Source organism: Archocentrus centrarchus, chromosome 4, assembly GCF_007364275.1.
Source record: "Archocentrus centrarchus isolate MPI-CPG fArcCen1 chromosome 4, fArcCen1, whole genome shotgun sequence".
Taxonomy (NCBI): Eukaryota; Metazoa; Chordata; class Actinopteri; order Cichliformes; family Cichlidae; genus Archocentrus; species Archocentrus centrarchus.
Genome location: NC_044349.1, coordinates 21276155 through 21296484, shown reverse-complemented (window position 1 = coordinate 21296484; position 20330 = coordinate 21276155). Strand labels below are relative to the sequence as shown.

Here is a 20330-nt window from a genome sequence, read left to right as displayed (position 1 = left end):
AAAATGGGCATAAATGCATTTTTTAATGAACACGAGTGACAACTTGAAACATCACCACAACCAGCCACTCAACTCAAAAGCTACAACTAGATTGATGCTTGAATATTTTATATATTTAAGTATGTATAAATTATTACAAAGTATGTCAAAACCACTCATGAATGAATTCTCTGACCACAAGTGCAGACACAATAAGATTTAATGTCATTTATGTAAAACAATATACTGTAAAACAATAACGCAACCATACATACGTTAAATTAAAATATTTAAACTAATTACATGTGAGGCAATTAGCACTGATTGTCTTATTACAATCTGACGAGGTGTGTCTTAACTTAATTCACTTTTGGTACCTTTTCCCCTTTTTTGTATTCCACTGCAGACCTAGGTGCGATTCTTACAAGGTGTGATGGTAAAGTAATCTGCCCACAAAAATCTAAATCCACACAATATTTAAACTGGGCCAACTTCACCTTTAAGGTAGTTTCCTCGGGCAGCACAGCAACGCCTTCAGCAGAGCTGCTGTTTTTGGAATGCTGTATATAAAGGATGGACATAGCTTTTGGGTTTGTAAAGGGAAATCAAAGTGGAAGTGCCCTAAAAACCTAATCCTTTTTAAATGCCCAACAGGGGGCGACTCCTGTGGTTGCAACAGTTCTGGTTGTATAGAAGTCCATAGAAAAATAACTTTTAGCTTCCATGCTCTGTGACCTCAATAAACACTTTTCTGACTAGTTTATGGGCTCAGTCACTAGTTTTACGTCATATTGAACACAACATTAAGCTTATTTCATAAATTCTATTCAGCATTACAGTCAGAAAGGAATAGGAAGCAGGGCAGTGTTAGTTTCACAGAGATCTAACCCATGCTCATGAAATCAGATTTCAAAGAGCTGAGATACAGAGGCAGAATGCGCACAGCTTGAGGCTTCATAAACTGGGCTTCACTAACCAATGGATGAAGTCGTGTTGGCTAGATCTGTCTGTGGTTCTAACACAAGTACAGAGTGTTCTCCTTCAGGAGCCTAACAATGTTAAAGTAGAACTCCATGCTGACAATCTGACCTTGGGGGACAAATTCACTGTGTTCAACCCTGTGAATGTTAAACAACTCTTGGTGAACCTGGACCATGCCCCTGACCTGATGCACTACCTTCAGACTTGGACACACAGACTCTTCACCTGCAAACTGCTGTCTGAGTGGTACCTAGAAACTGTGATTTGTGAGATCATCACTGTAAGCATAAGAAAAACACTGAAACAACACAGGGTAGTGATGAGATTGTGCTCTTAATACTCTGTACATGGTTGCTTGTGACAGCAAAAAGACAAACAGAAAAGTGAAAGACTGCTGAAAAATAAATGTTCATCAGAGGAGACCTGCACAAGTTTGGCACTTCTACTGCTCTGTCTGATTGGTGTATATTACACAAATAAAAAAGGGAGACTAAATAAATAGATCTTTCCAATATTAACTTGTCAAGTTTCTGCCTTTCTCCCTACATGATTTCCTTTTGTAACTTTAACTTGGCCGCAGTAATTAAATCACAGTCATGAGTTTTGAGACAGCTGAATTCCCCTGACTTCACACTCCATTTCACTGCTCACTCCTTTGACATCCAGACACTGTGAGCAGTACAGAGTGGATACCCATTTCAATAACTCATATAAACAACACAAAAGTGACTCCCCACAAAAAAAGTGAAAGAACAGATTTAAATGTGGACTAAACAATAAAGGGAAATTCTCAAAGCTAAGGCAAAGGACTGGTTGAGTGCTACAATATTGGAGGATGTACACATCTACATAGCGAGAACTGCCGTTATCAACAGAACCTGATGTCAAGAAAAGAAAAGAAAAAATACAATTAGGGGAACCAGAGGAATTTCTCTAAAAATCCATTTTCAAAGGAGTGAAAAGACTGGTTTTGTCAGCCTGCCGCAGATACTGGCTGTGCTGAAGCATTGGTGAAACTGGAACCTGTGACACACTGCTGTTGACTTGGCTGAGCCATTTGAATTCATTACAGTGCCTGCTACACACTCACACACACACACACACACACACACACACACACACACACACACACACACACACACACACACACACACACACACACACACACACTCACATATTCCTGTCTATGACAGAATACAGATACCAACCAGGAGTGTCCTAATATGTCCCGTAAACACCTGACAGCATGGCTTTGTGAAATTGCTGAGATACCCATAATGCTTGCATTGAAGTCAGGGGGTCAATGCGCTGACGTGCTGAGCACACTCAATAAGCTTCAAACAACTTATAGCCAAGCATCAACACCCAAAACATCTCTAAGTATTCTGCACACCATGCAGGCTGGACTGCTACATATGCAATGTAAATCCACCTTGGATCTGAGAAGCCAGCTGCATGTATATAATATTTCTCCTGGACAAGCTGTTGAACAATTTGTCTTTTGCCACGCTGGGCTTACTACGACAAAACATTTTGCAGTGTTCATGAGATCAAGTTTCCTGAACAAAGAGAGGTGAAGGTGAGGCATTCTGCCTACAGTACTAAATGCAGCAGTGACTCACAATACAGTAATCAGGGGACTGTTGGCTGCAGAAAAACTGCAACGCCTCACCTAGTTCATTATAAGATGACACAACCAATTTGTACCTCTGCCTAGTGCAATCTACCAAATCTCCCCTGACAAAAGCATTTAGATTAGAGCGCTTTCAGGGAGGGCTGCACTGACATGCGTACCCAGCCTGTAAAAGGGGAAATGAAGTGCCTTTTTAATTCTCCTCCAGGCAAACATAAAACTGTCCAGGTAAGTCATTTTGTGGGTTGAATGGAGAGTCAGAAGCAAGTTGCCTCTCTGTCACTATACCCACACACTTTCTCCTGAAACTGCATTTGTGCTACTGTGCACACCCACAGACACACAAAGTCTTATACGCATCCTTATCCTCATGCAAAAGATTATTAATCTATTTGCTACATTTTGTCCCATTATTTCTCCCATATAATCCTCTTTCGCTACCTCTGGCAGCATACTAATGAGTTTCTGTGAACAAGGAAGCTGCACATGCTGTTGATTGTTTTGATTGGAGCTACTCCCCCTCTGTCTCCCAGTTTGTCCTACCCAAAAGAATAAAGACTCCCAGATGGAAAATAAAAGTGGAAAATGAGATGCCATTTCCTCTAGTAAAACAGAGCTTTGTGATCCTCTCTCAAGTCTTTAAAGACAACTGGAGTGAGGTGAAAAGACACAGGAGATCAGAACATGTACATCACTCTAGACTTTGGTGAGAGTCACCAAAGTACTTTGACAGTACATCAGGTTTTCGCTTCTTCTCCTTCCAAATATTCACTCTGATTCAAAGATCAGTCAATTTCCTCTTAGCGGATGAGCCAGTGACATATAATTACAAGTGTGTATGTCTCACTTTTTCAGTGCTTGGGTTTTATTAAAAGATTTTGTCCATCTCCCTTATCGCGGACAATGTTGACAGAGAGAAACATCATATAAAACATTTTTTTAATCTAAAAATCTTATATGAAAACCCATGGACTGTCAAATGATTGCGCTGGTTCTCGTTTCCAAAATGGAGCTAAGAGAAGGGAAGCAGCACAGAACGTAGTCTGCGTTTTAAATTAAACACACAGGCCAGCAACACTGAGATAGTGGCTGCAGGCACAGTATACTGTAGGTGTAATAAAAATGATGGTACAGTAGAACACTGCAGTAAAGCTCTGAAATTGAGAAATATGGATGTGAAAAGACAGTAAAGCTCCTCTGGTCTCTTGAGGCAGACAGTGGATGTGAAAAGCCATGGTTCATGTCTAACTATGACCATAGGGATATGTGCAAATTGGGAACTAGGCAAGTACTAAATATCATAACTAGATGTGGAATTACTCAATTTAACACACTGACTTTTAGTACAAAACAAGCAAATCGGACATTGTATAATACCACTGAGGCACTTGTTGTGGCTAATAATCTTTATATTACATTCTGAAGATACTATTTGTCTTGTTATATCATATCTACTGGGAGTCATATGTAGGAAGCCAGGACATGTCTGTTTATATTTCCTCAGTGTATACTTACTTATATGCGTGTGTCTACGTGACTCTGGTTGGAAGATATGGTGGGGGCCGCGAGTGTTTTCAAACAGCAAACCCGGGGTCGCCTGATGTTTTTATGGAGCAAGTCTGTTTGGAAATCAATCGTTAGTCTCGGTTTTATTGCTCAAATTACCCGAGCTGGTCCTTGTCCTGTTTGCCCTTAATTAACAAGCGTTCAATTCCTCCATTAATTAGCGCAAGCTATTAGCTGTTTTACATCACTCTTCATTTGTTGACAATTAAAAGGTCTATTATTAAAAAGGCATGCCACATGGTTAATTGTACAAGTGGCTCAGTTGCAGTGGAAGCGAGGAAAGAGAAAAGAAGAGTGTGGACGTGCTGAACGTAAGGAGGAGTCGGGCTGGTTTGCTATGGTTGTGGCACAATCTTTACAGTCTGTCTGTCTTCAATTCATTGCCTGACACTCTGTCCTTGACAGAGGGACCATCTCCCTCGCTACTATTACACATTTTCAGACCCAAATGGCTCAGCTCAGCACTACGGCAGTTAGAGGTCTGGGATGTGTGTGAGGTGCTAGATGAGAGGTTTCTTTATGAGCTTGACAGGTACAATTTCCTTCATACTGCAGGCCCTACAAGTACAACATATAAGCAGGTCTGGTGCTTCCAACGTTCTGCTGATTTTCTTTCTGTGATTTCATTTTTCTACATTTCTAATAAGCATAATTGTCATTTTAAAACATAACAAAGAATACAAAGGTTGGTTTGAGTGAAACGGGAGGCACTGACTTGGTTATTTGTTACTATAAATAAATCTTTTTATAATATGACATAAGAAGGCTGAAATTCAGGAGTCATTTTTATTGCATTTATAACCAAGTTTAAAGATTAACCATGGATCACACAGCTATTTGCATGTGAAAGGGGGCACTTTTACTGAAAAGCCCAACGGAAATTTATCACCCTACAGTTATCCTCAACTCTTTCAAGACTTTCAGCTCACTTCCAGTCCTCAACACTATAATTTTAGTTCACTCACACAGTGTCTTCAAGTTACAGCAGAGAGAATAAGTTGGGGATGAGCTGGTGTCGAGCTTTTAGCTGTTAATGGAGGACAAAATATAGATATATATTTCACAAGAAGTCGAGGATTACTTATTTACTCTGTGCCTGGCTCGGCTTGGCTCAGATCAGCTGGTTATCGTGTTTGTGGTGTTCCAAAGACATGCTTGTAACAGGGAAGTAGCACAGTCTCCTTATATTAAATATAGTCACTTTATATTAAAGATATGTAAAAAGCTGAGATGGCAAACAAAGCAAACAAAGTAAAATGGACATAAAAGAAAAACAGAAATCAAGTAAGCAGAAGTAAGACAAAGCAAGCAAAACAGGGGGCATGAAAAAGAGAGGTGAGAACAAAAACACAAGAGGACAGCCAAAGACAGCCAAAGGTGAGCAGGGAGTGGCACACAGAGCAATGGAGGTACCCTTTCACTTTCACTCCCCATGTCTCACCCCTCCTCACCCTCTGCCAGGACATACCCGGTGACAAGGGAAGAAAGTGAGACGGAGCATTGCTGATTGACAGAACAATTACTGCTAACACTCACCCCGATCGAGAGACAGACATCTCCAAATAGAATTTCACTATGCTATTGCATCATGCGCTTACAGGAAGGATTGTGGTTGAAAAGCAAAACGGCGCTGACTGACTCATCGACTGACTAACTCTGTCTGTCTGTCTGTCTCTTGGAGCTGAGCATAACTGCTTGAAAAGCATGCCTCTGTTTTATTTGTTGACTCCTATTAAAAAAAAAAAAAGGAAGGAAAAGCATTTACCCTTGCCCAAGGTTGACTGCTTCTAACTTTAGAAGCAATATTTGGCAACCTATTTCCTCCAACTCCGACTGTTCATCTGTTGGCTCAGTTAGAGGTGTAGCTATTTTTATCCACATACCTACTGACTGACGAAAAAGTGGAAAGTTAATTAAAAGACACACTACAGATCTTAATATTCCCGATATTTTTTTTTATTGAGATTCTGTGTATTTTAGGTTGGGAAATTAAAATTCGAATAATGTCAGAAATAAAATTTGAATTATCTGATGTAAAGTTTAATGCATAAAAAAGGCACGGAAAGAAACTTCATTGACAATGTTGGCTGATTAGAAAACCACTCACTTGTTTTTCTGAGTTTTATTCTGCGCAGACTGGAATTGATCACCAATCACCCAAAAACTCCACTCCAAGGTTCATAAATGTGAGAATTTTCATTGCTAACTGACTATGTTTGGGGGCTGGACTGCGTAAATAAGAAAGACATCTGAAACAATTTTAAACATCTGTATGTTAAATAAAATGAAAATAACTGTTAGCTGCAGCCCTCACATGCACGGTTGAAAAATAACTTCCACTTTCTGTATGATCATCCTTTGCTCTCTTGTCTTAGCCCACTCCCACATGAGACTCTGCATGAGGCATCTGCTGGTTGATGCAGTCAGTCTCATGCAACCGTCTTGGCCATTACCCCACCCCATGGCATTCTGGCCTCCAACAGCTGCATTACACCACGCTCTTTGACTTTCTAATTAGCTTATCCCAGAAAATAAGGATGCTGAGCAATTCTTTGCTCTAGCAGTCTAACAACTAGCAGACCGCAGGGAGTGCGGTTGGCACCTAGTGTCACCAAGGGGGCTGTTGTGTTCGACAGACTAGTACAAGAAAATATGGTTTACTCTCTTTCCTCTGACTTATAAACACTCACTCTACTTTTTCATACTGAACTTTAAGTCAGTTTGCAAATCCAAGAGCCAAGTGAAAAGTCCCAGTATTAAATACGATACAAATGTTATTACAAAGGAACCTCTTTGTTTTTATTTAAAAAGGTTTTTCTACTAGAATAAAGTTAGTGATCAAATCGTGCTTGACAGATTTTTAGGAGCAAGTCTGTTTGTAATCTGTCAAAAATTAATGTAACTGTAGTCATTTTTAATTAGTTTATCCATCATCATATATGCAACCTACAGCTGTGCTCAATGTGATAAAATACGGTGAAACCAGGCCCCTGTCAGCTGGAGGAGTCACGGCGAAAGGGAAAGAAAGAAAAAGGGATAGAGTAAGGGATAGAGGACAGATCCTTCGACCTGTAGCAACAAACGTCCTGCTGGACTGTAATCTGCCAGTTGTCTCTCTCTGAAATGCCCAGCTTAGCCGAGGCCAGCTGAGCCTTGCAGCCTCTAGCACCAAACGATGCTGGGGCCCCAGGACATAAGGCACCTGCACAGGGAGATAAAGGCTTCAACTCCTGAGCTAATACTGACGATTCTTTTGATAAATACAGACATTGGGTGGTGGGCGGTGGGAGTTGGAGGGCAAGCTTTTCCCGCTTACTCTCTCTCCCCGTCTACCTGTCTCAGTAATCTTTTTCTTGTACTTTGTGTTTTTCTTCCTCCATCCTTTCTGTCTGTTTCGGCAAGTCTCCCTCTCTCTCTTTCCATCTCTCTCTCTTCATACCTTCTTCATCCTGTCTTGTGTGAGTTTGGATCAGACAGGCGAAGCTCTCCATGCTCTGCCTTTTTATTTATTCCATATCTGTAGCTGTCAAAAAGAAGATTGCTACTTTAGGAGCTGTCTGTGCTTTGTTGTGCTCATGGAAAGTCAAATAGAGGAGGTTGTGTTAAAAGCATCTTGACCACTTTGTGGGGACACAAACAATGTCAGCTGTGGTCTTGGATGACCCAGACAGTGGAAAATGTCTCTACAAGTGCACAAGGCATAATGCCTCCTAGATGGCACAGTGCTGAGAGGAGTGGTTAAAAGTATTAGCCTGAGGAGGTAAATGGAGTCAGGCCTCAGTAACGTTACCTCCTGCTGCGTCTGTCACTTAAACACTTCTTTATGAGTGCTTATTGGAACATAAACATGGGTAGAGCTGCATGATTAGTCTATTTAGAAATGCTTTGGGAACTAAGTGACCCAACGAGGGCCCTGTATAAATGAACTCCTCAGCCATTCAAGATTATGTCAAATGAGAAGTCAAGGCTATTCAGAAATGGGTTTTCATAACCTGGGACCTTAATTACTTGAAATTATCAGCTAAAAACTGTGGCTTTAAACTCAAAAGAAACAAGGACATAACGCTGCTTTATACTGTAGTACTAACTACACATTAGCCTGTCTGGCAATATAAATAAACTCACCAATTTTAAAGCAAGTGGTTGCTACTGTTATTGTAAATAGTGGCAGGATAAGACAATAGTAGAGGCTCCTGCACTGTGATAAAGCCATACCTCTACAAACAGAAGAAAAAAGTTGCAACTACACCACATGGAATCAAAACAGAGGGAGTCAGGAGGCCAAGCTAAGCTGCATCATGTTGCATTGTACATTACTGCAGACAGCAGTTCATCTTTTAACCTCTCTGGTGTTGTACCCATTGTCTCTTCCCATTAGCCTGCCACCTGCATGCTACAGGATACTTGGTGCGGGTGCTAGGCTAGCAGACGAGCACAGCTCAGGGTGGCAGATGCCTGGCGTTTCTGCGGATGCCCTCCATCAACTGATGACAGATGTCAGGGCTTCTCTTGGATGGCAACACTTCATCACGCTATCCTGTTCTTCGCCCCACTGGATACACCAGTCTGCTTGGCAGACGCTATGCCCAACCCCACCGCATCATCCCCACACCATCCCCATTCCCTCCTGCCACACCTATCCATACACACACACACACACACACACATGCATCCACACACACATTTCTACATCCATCAGTCAAGCGTTATTACATCAGACAGCCATCATACTGGCAACCAATGGATCACATGCTAATGCACCCAGACGCATCCACTCTGGACATCTAAAGTATCAGTCTTTAGGGTGCGTGTGCATGAATATGTCTGTGTGTGTGTGCTTAGGAATGTGTGGGTCAGCTGCTGGGTAGAGAAGAAAGGTACTTCAAAGTTAAATACTCTGTCTAGTAAGATATTACTAAACAGTAATCTGAGGACAATTAAAAAAGAAAAAGAAACACTTCTAGAAATGGTGCTTATGTTGCTGCACACTTACCATTTTGGCCTGCTGGTAGATTTCACTACAGGTGACATGCCATCTCTGTACAGGCTCTTTGTCTTGGAGAAGTTGACCACATTGAAAATGACCCTCTGAAAGACAAACATTAAAGGTATCTTTATTTGCCATCTAATTTATAAATGCAGACAGATTGCCAACATGTTGCTATCAATCTGACTCAGTTGGCACTGAGTAGCACAACTCATCTGCAATGTGTCCCATTGCAGTTGGGAACTCAATACAACTTAAGCATAAAAATTCACAAAGAAAGAACAATACAGCATCCTCAACTGCACCAACAAGTAAAACAGTTAAATTAGGATTATTAAACATTAGGTGTCTCTCTCTTCTAAGTCCCTGTTAGTAAATTACTTCATAGTTGATCAACATATTGATTTAGTCTCTGTTAAAGAAACCTGGTTACAGCAGGATGCATGTGTGTTTAAATGAATTAACACCCCCGAGTCCTACTGACTGTCAGAGTCCTCAAAGCACAGGTCCATGAGGAGGAGTAGTAGCAATCTTCCACTCCAGCTTACTAGTCAACCATAGACCCTGACAGAGTTTTAATTCACTTGAAAGCCTGACTCTTAGCCTGGTACACCCTAATTGGAAAATTCAAAAACCAGTATTATTTGTTGTTGTCTATTGTCCACCTGGGCCTAATTGTAGCGGGTGATTTTAAAATCCATGTAGATGCTAAAAATGACAGTCTCAACACTACATTTAATCTATTATTAGACTCAATTGGCATCTCTCAAAATGTAAATGAGCCCACCAACCACTTTAATCACACTCTGGATCTTGTTCTGACATATGGGATAGAAACTGAACATTTTCCATGAAAAACCCTCTCTTGTCTGATCATTTCTTAATAACAGTGGGGAAAACATTTCATTACAATAGATATCTTTCTGAAAGTGCTGTAACTAAGTTTAAGGATATAATTCCTCCACTGTTATCTTCAATGCTATGTGTCAACACAGTGCAAAGCAGCTACCTAAACTCTGCTCACACAGAGGTCGATTATTTCATTAATAGTTTTACATGCTCACTGTGTATGACTCTAGATACTGTGGCTCCTCTAAAAAAGAAAGCCTCGAATCAGAAGCATGACTACTTGGTATAATTAAAAATGTGCACAGCTTAAAGCAGATACTGTAACATGTAAGCTGGAGAAGAAATGGCATTGCACTAATTTAAAAGATCTTCATTTAGTCTGGAAGAGAGTTCGCTGCTTTATTAAAAAAAAAGAAAAAATTTCCATAAAACTAGAACTTTTTACTATTCATCACTGATTGAAGAAAATAAAAACCGGTTTCCAGGTTTCTTTTCAGTATATGAGTATTCCTTTAACCTTAACTAGTAATGACTTTATAAATTTCTTCACAAATATAATTTTGACCATTAGAGAAAAATTATCCATAACCATCTCACAGATGTATCATTATGTACATCTACTTTCAATACTACTGATATTTATTTGGACTGTTATCTGATTGACTCTTATCTGATTGACCTTTCTGAGTTAACTTCAATAATTACTTCCTCAAAGTCATCAGCCTGTCTATTAGACACCATTCCTACAAAACTGCTCAAAGAAGTCCTACCATTAATTAATGCTAGGATCTTAAATATGATCAGTCTATCTTTATTAATTGGCTACATACCAGAGGCCTTCAAGGTGGCAGTAATTAAACCATTACTAAAAAAGCCATCACTTGACCTGGCTGTCTTTAACTAATTATAGGCTAATATCCAACCTTCCCATTTTCTCAAAAATTCCTGAAAGAATAGATGTAAAGCAGCTAACTGATCATCTGCAAAAGAAGGTTTATTTGAAGAGTTTCAGTCAGGTTTCAGAATTCATCACAGTACAGAAAGTTAGTGAAAGTTACAAATTATCTTTTTATGGCCTCTATGCAGCATTCAAACTGTAGCCCACAGTATTTTATTACAAGTACTAGAGCATGCCACGGGTATTAAAGTTACTGTGCTGCAGTGGTTGGAATCATATCTATCAAATAGACTCCAATTTGTTCACGTAAATGGGGAGACTTCTTCACACACTATGCTATGCAGATGATATCCAGTTTTATCTGTCCATGAAGCCAGATGGCACACGCCAATTAGTTAACCTGCAGGAATGTCTTAAAGACATAAAAGCCTGGATGAACTTTAATTTCCTGCTTCGAAATTCAGATAAAACTGAGGTTATTGCACTTGGTCCTACAAATCTTAGAAACGTGTCAAACCAGATACTTACTCTGGATTGCATTACTTTGGCCTCCAGTAACACTGTGAGGAATCTTGGAGTCATTTTTGACCAGGATATGTCCTTCAATGCACATATTAAACAAATATGTAGGACTGCTTGAGCAATATCTCTAAAATTAGAAACATCTTGTCTCAGAGTGACACTGAAAAACTAGTTCATGCATTTATTATTTCTAGGCTGGACTAGTAAAAAACTGTTAATTCCTTATTATCAGGTTGTCCTGAAAATTCCCTGAAAAGCCTTCAGTTGATCAAAAATGCTGCAACAAGAGTATTGACAGGGACTAAAATATTTCCCCCATATTGGCTTCTCTTCATTGGCCCCCTGTTAAATGCAGAATAACATTTTGTTTCTTGCTGTTAAAAGGTTTTTCCTTCCCATTGTCACCAAATGCTTGCTCATATGAGATCGTCTGATTGTTGGGATTTTCTCTGTATTATTGTAGGGCCTTTACCTTACAATATAAAGTGTCTTGAGGCAACTGTTGTTATGATTTGGTGCTATATAAATAAAATTGAACTGAACTGAATTCCTATTTCAATGCTATGAGGTTCCGAATTTCTGAATTGAAGTATTTAGTGTGAATTTCTGTTTAATATGAATTTCTGTGTATTTGCAACAGATGGCATCAGATTTGTGATTGTTGTGATTTATCACTCTTAAATCGTATATTATCACAAACAGATGCATGTAATTGCCAGCTTGGTCCCAAACTGATTGCAGACTGTTAGCAGATCAGTCACTTTGCTTTGAGACATTTAACACTGTCCTGATTGCTCTGACCCAGTCCCTGTCTTTGAAGCAACCATTTCAAAGACAGCAAGATCACAAGTTACTTTCACACATTTGCAAAACTTCTTGCCATAGTCTCTAACCACTCCTTTCCTGAGTGTGATTGCAGCATTTAGATTTTATTTTAGTTTCTATAAAATGCTGTTTTTTAATACCTAGTTTTAGTTTTTATATTAGTTTTTGTTAAACATAAAAACCTTGATATATAAATACTGTGCCACCAATGCCAGAATTGTAGTAAGATGTGCAAAAAAGGAACCCCAAAAACATTATGATGTAAAAACAATGGTCAGAAGAAGACAGCTGGAGAGCCAGCAGCTGTAAAAATATGAGAAGTTCAAATATGCAAAACAAATTTATTTGCATTTTGATTAAAAAAATAAATCTGACACCACTGTTAAGCCTTAAGGAGTGACAGAATGGTTTTTGGAGAGTAAGACTAAAAGTAAACAACTTCTTTTTTTTAAACACAAAACCATCACAGGGCTGGTTTTATATGTGATTATAATCATTAGAATACAGCTAGATGTGAAGTTTAAAGTAATAAAAACAATCTATTTTCAATCATTTCTGCCACATGTTGCATGAAAAAGACTGAAAAATATAAACTTGAAACTGAAAGAAAAAGCTCAGAGAGAGGCTGTCAGTACCACCATGAGCGACACAGATAACACACAAAATCATGAAAGATTAACATTACAGTTAGGAAATAAGGCAGCTTTAATATCCTGCAGATGATCCCATGTTGTGGTAACAAAGTTCCTGATAAAAGGCAGCAGCTCCGAGGAGTGCCAGCCTCTAATCTGGGAGGACATTATGGTTCTCCCCATAGGGATGCTGCCAGGCCCAAAACATTAAGCTTTGCCTGGAGTGCAGAGAAAAGTCATGGCATCTGGCTTTTCCACCTCCTCTGGTCTTCTACTTTTTATAGCAGGAATATTTTGGAACAGCTCTTCCCTTCAGTATGATTAGGATTAGGACGAGTGGGAAAATGTGGAGAGAGAAATGAATCAATATATATTTTTTAAAAAGTCAAATGAATGGCAACGGTAGTACTGCGGTGAGGTAAATGAATCCTATTGATGGGGCATATCAAATTACCAACTAAGTCCAGGTGGTGGAAGTTAACTGGATGCTACTGAAATCCTATTACAGACTCCCCACCCTTCTTTCTCCCTCCCCTTCTTTCTCCTCTCCCTCCTCCTCATTCATTTCTCCCCTTTTTTTCCTGTCTAGCATCAGAGGAATGGGGATTGCGGATTGTGGCAGGCTGATTCAGACTTAGGTAAAATGACATCTAACTGATGTTGAGACTGGCAGCAGGCTCCTGTAGCAGGGAGATAAGACCATTGCTGCTGGCATTTCAATTACACTTTACTGCCCCGCACATCTGTTGCGAGAGCTACTTTTCAGCCTTTTCCCCTCAGGCAAATACAGCCTTACTCTGACTCCACTGGCTTTCTTTGACTGCACAGCCTCTTTCCTCATTCTTTATCCACAACAAATTCAAATTGTCTTCCTCCTTAGATTCACTCTACCCACTGTTTGTAATCTATTTGTTCGGCCTGTTTAACTCACAGGGAGCTAAGACTGGACAGATGACAGAGACAGGCACAAGGAAGAAATAGAAAACTTAATCACAGGCACACTGATACACAAAACAAGAATGAGAGACAGACGAGGAGAGAAAAGGGTTTTCTAGTGAGGGAGAGACACAAGAACACACAGAAAGACAGAGACAGGAAGATAATTGCACCATGGAGATAAACAGGGGTAAACGAAAGCTGCTGTGGATAGGAATGGAAAATAAACTGAGTTACCTTGACTGCATGGGCAGAGGTACAGAAACAAACAGGTGGACTGGTAGGTAGGCGGGGAGAAATATGACATACATAAATCTCCAGCTCTTTTTTATTTGTTAAATTTCATTAGAAAATCAGTGTATAATGTATTTTTAAAAGAGGCATTTTGAGAAGCTTAAAAGCAAGGTATCACAGCCCTGGACTACTTAATATTCTTAATATTACAATATTCTTTTGTGGCTGGACCAGACAAGTAAGACGAGATGTGTATTTAAAGATGGATTTTGAGAGTAAATGAATAGCACAAAAGTATAATACAGAGCAAAGAAAAAAAAAAAGATCACAGCAAAGGAAAGATGATAGGAAAGTTAGTGGGGTGCTGCAGAGCCAACAACAGACTACAAGTCATTAGAGATATTGTGGACTTATCCAAAGCTACATCATTTCTGACAATCAATTTTCAATAGGTTCTCCTAAATAGTAAAAAAAAGCAATGGATCATCCACTCTTATATTTGTTGTTGCACCACAAGGTGCACATCATTTCACAAGTGCAACACGGTATCCTTCTGTACGTTACCGGTCATGCAGCTCAACTGGAAAGATCTTCCCCCTTAAAGTTTTTCTCACTGACAGGCACAGACAATGCAATTTATTAAGGTTCAGACAAGATTTGCACTGAGAGTTTAAGTAATCTGGAATCTTTTTAGGCATCTGTAGAAAAACAGAAGCAGTTGTAACGTGTATATACATGTAACTGCTGAATTCTTCAGTTGTGGTTTTGTTTTGTTCACTTAAAATAAGTCTAAAAATCTGGTTTGTGGGTAAGTGGATAGGTGGATGGGTAATGCATATGGGCTAAGTGGATAGTTGAGATTCTGACTGATGCAGGACACTGTTTATATTTTTTAATACTGTAGAAATCTCCAATAAACAAACTTTGAACAGAAAACATGGCCATTATTTTGCAAGTTTCTCTTCAAGTGTAAATTATTATTTACACATTATTTGCCAATGGGATTATAATGCCATCTTTAATCAAGAAGGTGATTTTTTGATTTCACGGTTTAATGTTGAAATGCTGTCCCTTAAAACTCTGCCTCTGCTCATGTTCAAAACTGAATGTCTGCATTCAAACACACACACACACACTCCTCCTTGAACAGATTTCCTGAGCTCCAAGTTAACCCGTGTTCCAAGATGCTTCTGTTTGGTCAAAAAATGTGTGATCTGAGATCTCTGCATCTTCTTTCAAATGCTCTGAGTAGCATCAATGGGTCTGATTCCAAGATTCCCAAATCTTTACTGTATGTCATGTAATTTCACTCTATTATCTAAAGAAGGTTTAAAGAAAAAAAAAAAAGAAAGCAAAAACAAAAATCAAGTATATTCAAATATACTTTGTGTGAAAACCCTATCAAATTATTGACAGTAAAATGCCAGATATGGTAGTAAAAGATCACATTTTCCCTGCTGCTGTACTTTTTAGGGCATGTATGTATGCCCATGTATGGGCAAGTACCCTCCCTTTAGCAGGGTCCATAACACCTAACACCTTTCAGGACTTTAATATTGTAACAGCTCCACAGGAGAGAGAACACAAATGCAGGACACACCGGAGGCAGACAGAATAAAATCCAAATCCTTTAATCCAGGCCTAGTTCACACATGGGAGTGGAGTCAGGAGGAGCAAAGAATTCCAGCAAGAGACAAGCAAAAAGGCAAAGTAAAAAAAAAAAAAACAGGCAAAAGATCATACATGAGAAAGAAAAACCTAGGGACAAGTATAACTATGAGCTATACCAGAGAAATCAAGCTGGAAAGCTTGATTAAAATTAATCTGAAAAGCTTGATTACAAGGAAGACAAGACAATCTGGCAGTGTTAGAGAGGTGCTGTCTATATAACCCCACTTCTTAAAATGTTGGGGATGCTGTGTAAAATGTAAATAAAAACAGAATGTAGTCATTTGCAAATCTAATAAAACCATAATTTATTCACAGTAGAACACTGGAAACATCAAATGTTTAAAATGAGACATTTCATTATTTATGGCAGCAAGGCGTCTCCAAAGGGGCAACAAAAAGGCTGGAAAAGTAAGTGGTACTAGAAAGAAACTAGGTTTGCAACAGGATCAGTAACATGACCGGGTATGAAAAGATCTTAGAAAGGCAGAGGTTCACTAATCTGCAAAAAACTGCAGCCACAAATTGTGGAATAATTTCAGAATAATGTTCGTCCGTGATCTTCGGGCCCTGAGGTAGTATTAAAACCAGACGTGATTCTGTCATGGAAATCACCGGATGCTCTCAGGAACACTTCCAGAAATCATTGTCTGTAACCAGTTTACTGTGGCATCCATAAATGCAGGCTAAAGCACTATCATGCAGCCATATGTGATCGGTATAGGTTTTAGAGCAACATACGCTCCCATCCAGATGATGTCTTTTTCAGGAAAGGCCTTGCATATTTCAGCAAGACAATGTTAAACTGCATCTATTATAACAGCAAGACTTTGTAGTAGAAGAGTCTGGGTGCTGAACTGACCCACCTGCAGTCCAGACTTTTCACCAAATGAAAACATTTGGTGGATCACAAAATCAAAAATACGGCAAAGACAACCCGTGATGGTTGAGCAGCTAGAATCTCATATCAGACAAGAATGGGACAACATCCCTCTCCCAGAAGTCCAGTGGCTGGTACCCGCAGTTCCCAGACATTTGCAGACTGTTATTAAAAGAAGAGAGGATGCTACACAATGGTAAATATGGTCTTGTCCCAACTTTTTTTAGACATGCTGTGCCATCAAATTAATAGGTTAACACTGTTAATGGATCAGTATTCATTTTCGACAGATAGACAAAGCCAGGGAATTGGGATCAATATAGACAGATGTCATGTACCGGCTGTGGGGCAGGGAGAGTTGGACCTAAATGCAGGACTTGGGAGAAAGGATTTAAACTAAAAAAATAGCTTTAATGATGAAGTTTCTTCCAAAACATACAAAATACAAAAAACTAGGCAGGACTGGAGCTAGGAATGCAAAACTCTGAGTCAAAGGGGAAAACACGGAACAAGGGAGCACACAGCATGAGGGATGAGGGACGACGCAACAAAGAACAGCAGGAGACAGAGACAAAATAAACACTCACGGGATAACGAGAGGAGAAGTAACAGGTGGGACGCATGGCTGGAAATTATAGAAATAATGAGGCAGGGACAAGTAAACCTAACACAAGCCACAGAAAACAACAGTTACCACAATTAAACAGTAAGACACAACTGAATGGGAAACAAGGGTTAACTTGACATAGGGGAGAACAGAAGGAATAAGCAGGGGAACATGGAAAGACAAAGGACAAATGCAGAGGAGGCTGGGACACCAAGGAACACAGCTGAATTCACAGGGGAAAACAAGACGAGGGGAACAAAACTAAACTGTGCACATGCGACAAAAGACTAACAACAAAAAAAGGGGAGTAACTAAATACAGAATCACTAACAGATGAATACTTGATAAGGCACGAGGAACACAGGGGAAGCATGATAACTAAGCGAGGGATAGAATACAACAACCTCTAACCAGATAACAAAAACTAAGAGAGCCTGAGAATATAAATACGAAACAGAGCGAAACCCAAACAAGATATCAGGAACAAAGGATTAAACACTGAGGCACTGCAACCAACTAGACACAAAACTGATAAGAGACCAAACACAGAAACGAAGACTATGCCAGTCACATAAGGAAAGGACTCAGGAAATACAATATAAACCGAACCCATGAACAGAATTAGATGCGAACCCAAAACCAAGGAATAAAAAATATAAAGAAACAAACCAGGAAACCATACAGTAAGACATAAAAGTCAAAACTCTGGGTTCTAGACCTAGGGACCATAACAATATATCTTTTATTAATCCTTTGCAGGAAATTACATCGCCACTCTTCAGCACAGACTTAACACCACACATCCCAAACAGCAAAACAACGGTAATTCCTAGTACAGTTTATACACATAAATAAAACAGCCAATAATATGCGCAAATATGCAAAATATCAGAACTGAACAAGTTGGATGGGTGCATCCCTTTGGTTTATTAAAGACATAAAATATAGGAAGAACACTACTGATATCCTGCATGTGTCTCAATTAGCACTGCATGTTTAAACACTGCAAACTACTGACAAAAGTAGTGAAATTCTTTGTGTTTGAGTATACTGTAGCAATAACCTTAATTCAGATTCTGTTTCTCCCTTTCACTCTCTGTCTCCCTCTCGCTCTCTCTCTCTCTCTCTCACACACACACACACACACACACACAATTTCATAGCATTAGAACCAAACAAAGTGCTGCGAAGCCAATTCTCCAGGTCGTTAAAACTTACACACAACTAGGACTAATTTAGAAGTCACCACGTGTGCAAGTATTGGTGAGTGCACAATTGTATGCACATGTGTGCTACCCTGGTAGATTTAATTAGGCTGGGAGCAGTTAGAAAAGATTAACATCCATGCTGTCTGAGCTGTCATGTCCACAGAGCGTGTCAAAACCTTGCACCGTCCTCATCACTGATGAATGGCACGCTGGAACAGGTGTCTCTGTTGTGTCTCTCTCTCTCTCTGTCTCTCTCTCTCACACACACACACACACACACACACACACACACACACACATCGCAGAGACACAGTATAGATATGACAACAGACATCCTTAAATGTGGGACACAAGGATCAGATTAATAAGATTTCTGCAAATGACAGTTCTAAGTGAAATGTTGTCATGAGAAGAAATATTTACAAACCTGGTATGAAGGCAGGTTTGTCTGGATTATAACAGTTGAACCTCATTTGGCTAACAGAATCATGCAACATGCAAAACTTAAATGAACCTTAATGGTGCAATAAGTAAGATTTTCACTCTCTCACAGCAGCAAATAACTATAATGTATCGGCAGGGACTTAATGAGGTAGTTAATCAAAACCAATGACTCAAGAAATGCTTCCTTGCTAAGCCAAAAAGAAATTTAAAAAAGTATCTAGAATTTAGCACTTCTTCTGAAACAGATTTTTCCAAGCACAGTTTCACAGGTGTTTGTCAGTGTGAGCTGTGCATCAGTGTTAAAAAAAGAACAGGCATCTCATTCAAATGGCTTTAAATAAAAGTCTAAAAAAAAATGATTTCTAGCCTCAACCTCATTGTTAACCTTTAAACAGACCTCTAGCAGCCAGTCAGCTACAGTACTAGGCACTAAAATAGCCTTGCTGGAGCCGCTTCAGGATAGGATTGCATTTAGGACCAAACAGTGTTTTTTGATCTCCATTGATCGAGCGTGTGGCCAGATAGCATTGCTTCCTGGAAGGAGTTCAGATGAATTATTAAAGAAACCGTTCTAAATGTGTAGATCAAGACCTCTACGGAGAGCATCAGCACTTTGTCCTTTGGGCAGCGTTGGTTAAGGAGAAAGATAATAATATACAAAGAATGTGAAAATCACTAATGAATGGAGTTTTAAAACCACTGTAATTAAACTTGTAAACACCTGTAGCTTTACTAGCTTAAACTACTGATGCATTGCACCGACACAAATAAGCGTTTTTCCTTCCAAGAAAAGAAAGGCTTCTTATTGATGAATACTAATATAATGACGTACATAAACCTTTAATACCTTAACAGGTGTATGATGAAGCATTCCCACTGAAAAACCATTGCTGCTCTAAGATTTTTTGTTTTGGTTTACACACAGTCTACAAAGATATAAATATGTAAGTGAACATTTTAATGTACAGAGTTTCTATGTTGTTACTGCAGGAGGCTTACAGCTGAGGGAAACAGTCCTATTAGAATTTTGGCAGGAATCCATTGTGTTGATGGGTCTATGTGCAAGAAACAAAAACTGAAACTGCTCCAAGGAATCTCACACTGGTGCAAATTGAGATGTTTTACTTTGAATCACAGAAACATTGTTACTCCCACAGTACTGCACATAAAATACTGTCCGCAGGTCTAAACAAACCAGACAGCTATCCAGCTAAGACAGCATTAGGTATCAGGTGAAGTTACCTGCAACCCTCACCAAACTGTGGTTCACTGAATCACCTTGGCTACACTGTGATTTTGTCACAGCATAACACAAGCGAGCAGATCTCTGAGGCCTGTCCATAGCCATCACAGACAGGCAGGCTGATAGCTGCTGGCAGCTCTGCCTGTTCCTCTCTTGTTGTCTTTGATCAGTCTGATCACTGACGCACAGCACGCCAGCTACTCACAGTGCTGGGACTACCTGACATCACTAAGAGGAC

General features: G+C 39.5%; 1 protein-coding gene across 1 annotated transcript in view; it reads right to left on the bottom strand.

Moving 5' to 3' along the window:
- The window catches only part of agbl4 (AGBL carboxypeptidase 4), a 367133-nt gene that overhangs the window by 197004 nt on the left and 149799 nt on the right, over positions 1-20330 (bottom strand). Inside the window, exon 4 of the mRNA XM_030727883.1 lies at positions 9153-9247. Coding sequence (XP_030583743.1) covers positions 9153-9247 — 95 coding nt within the window. The remainder of the gene's footprint in view (positions 1-9152; positions 9248-20330) is intronic.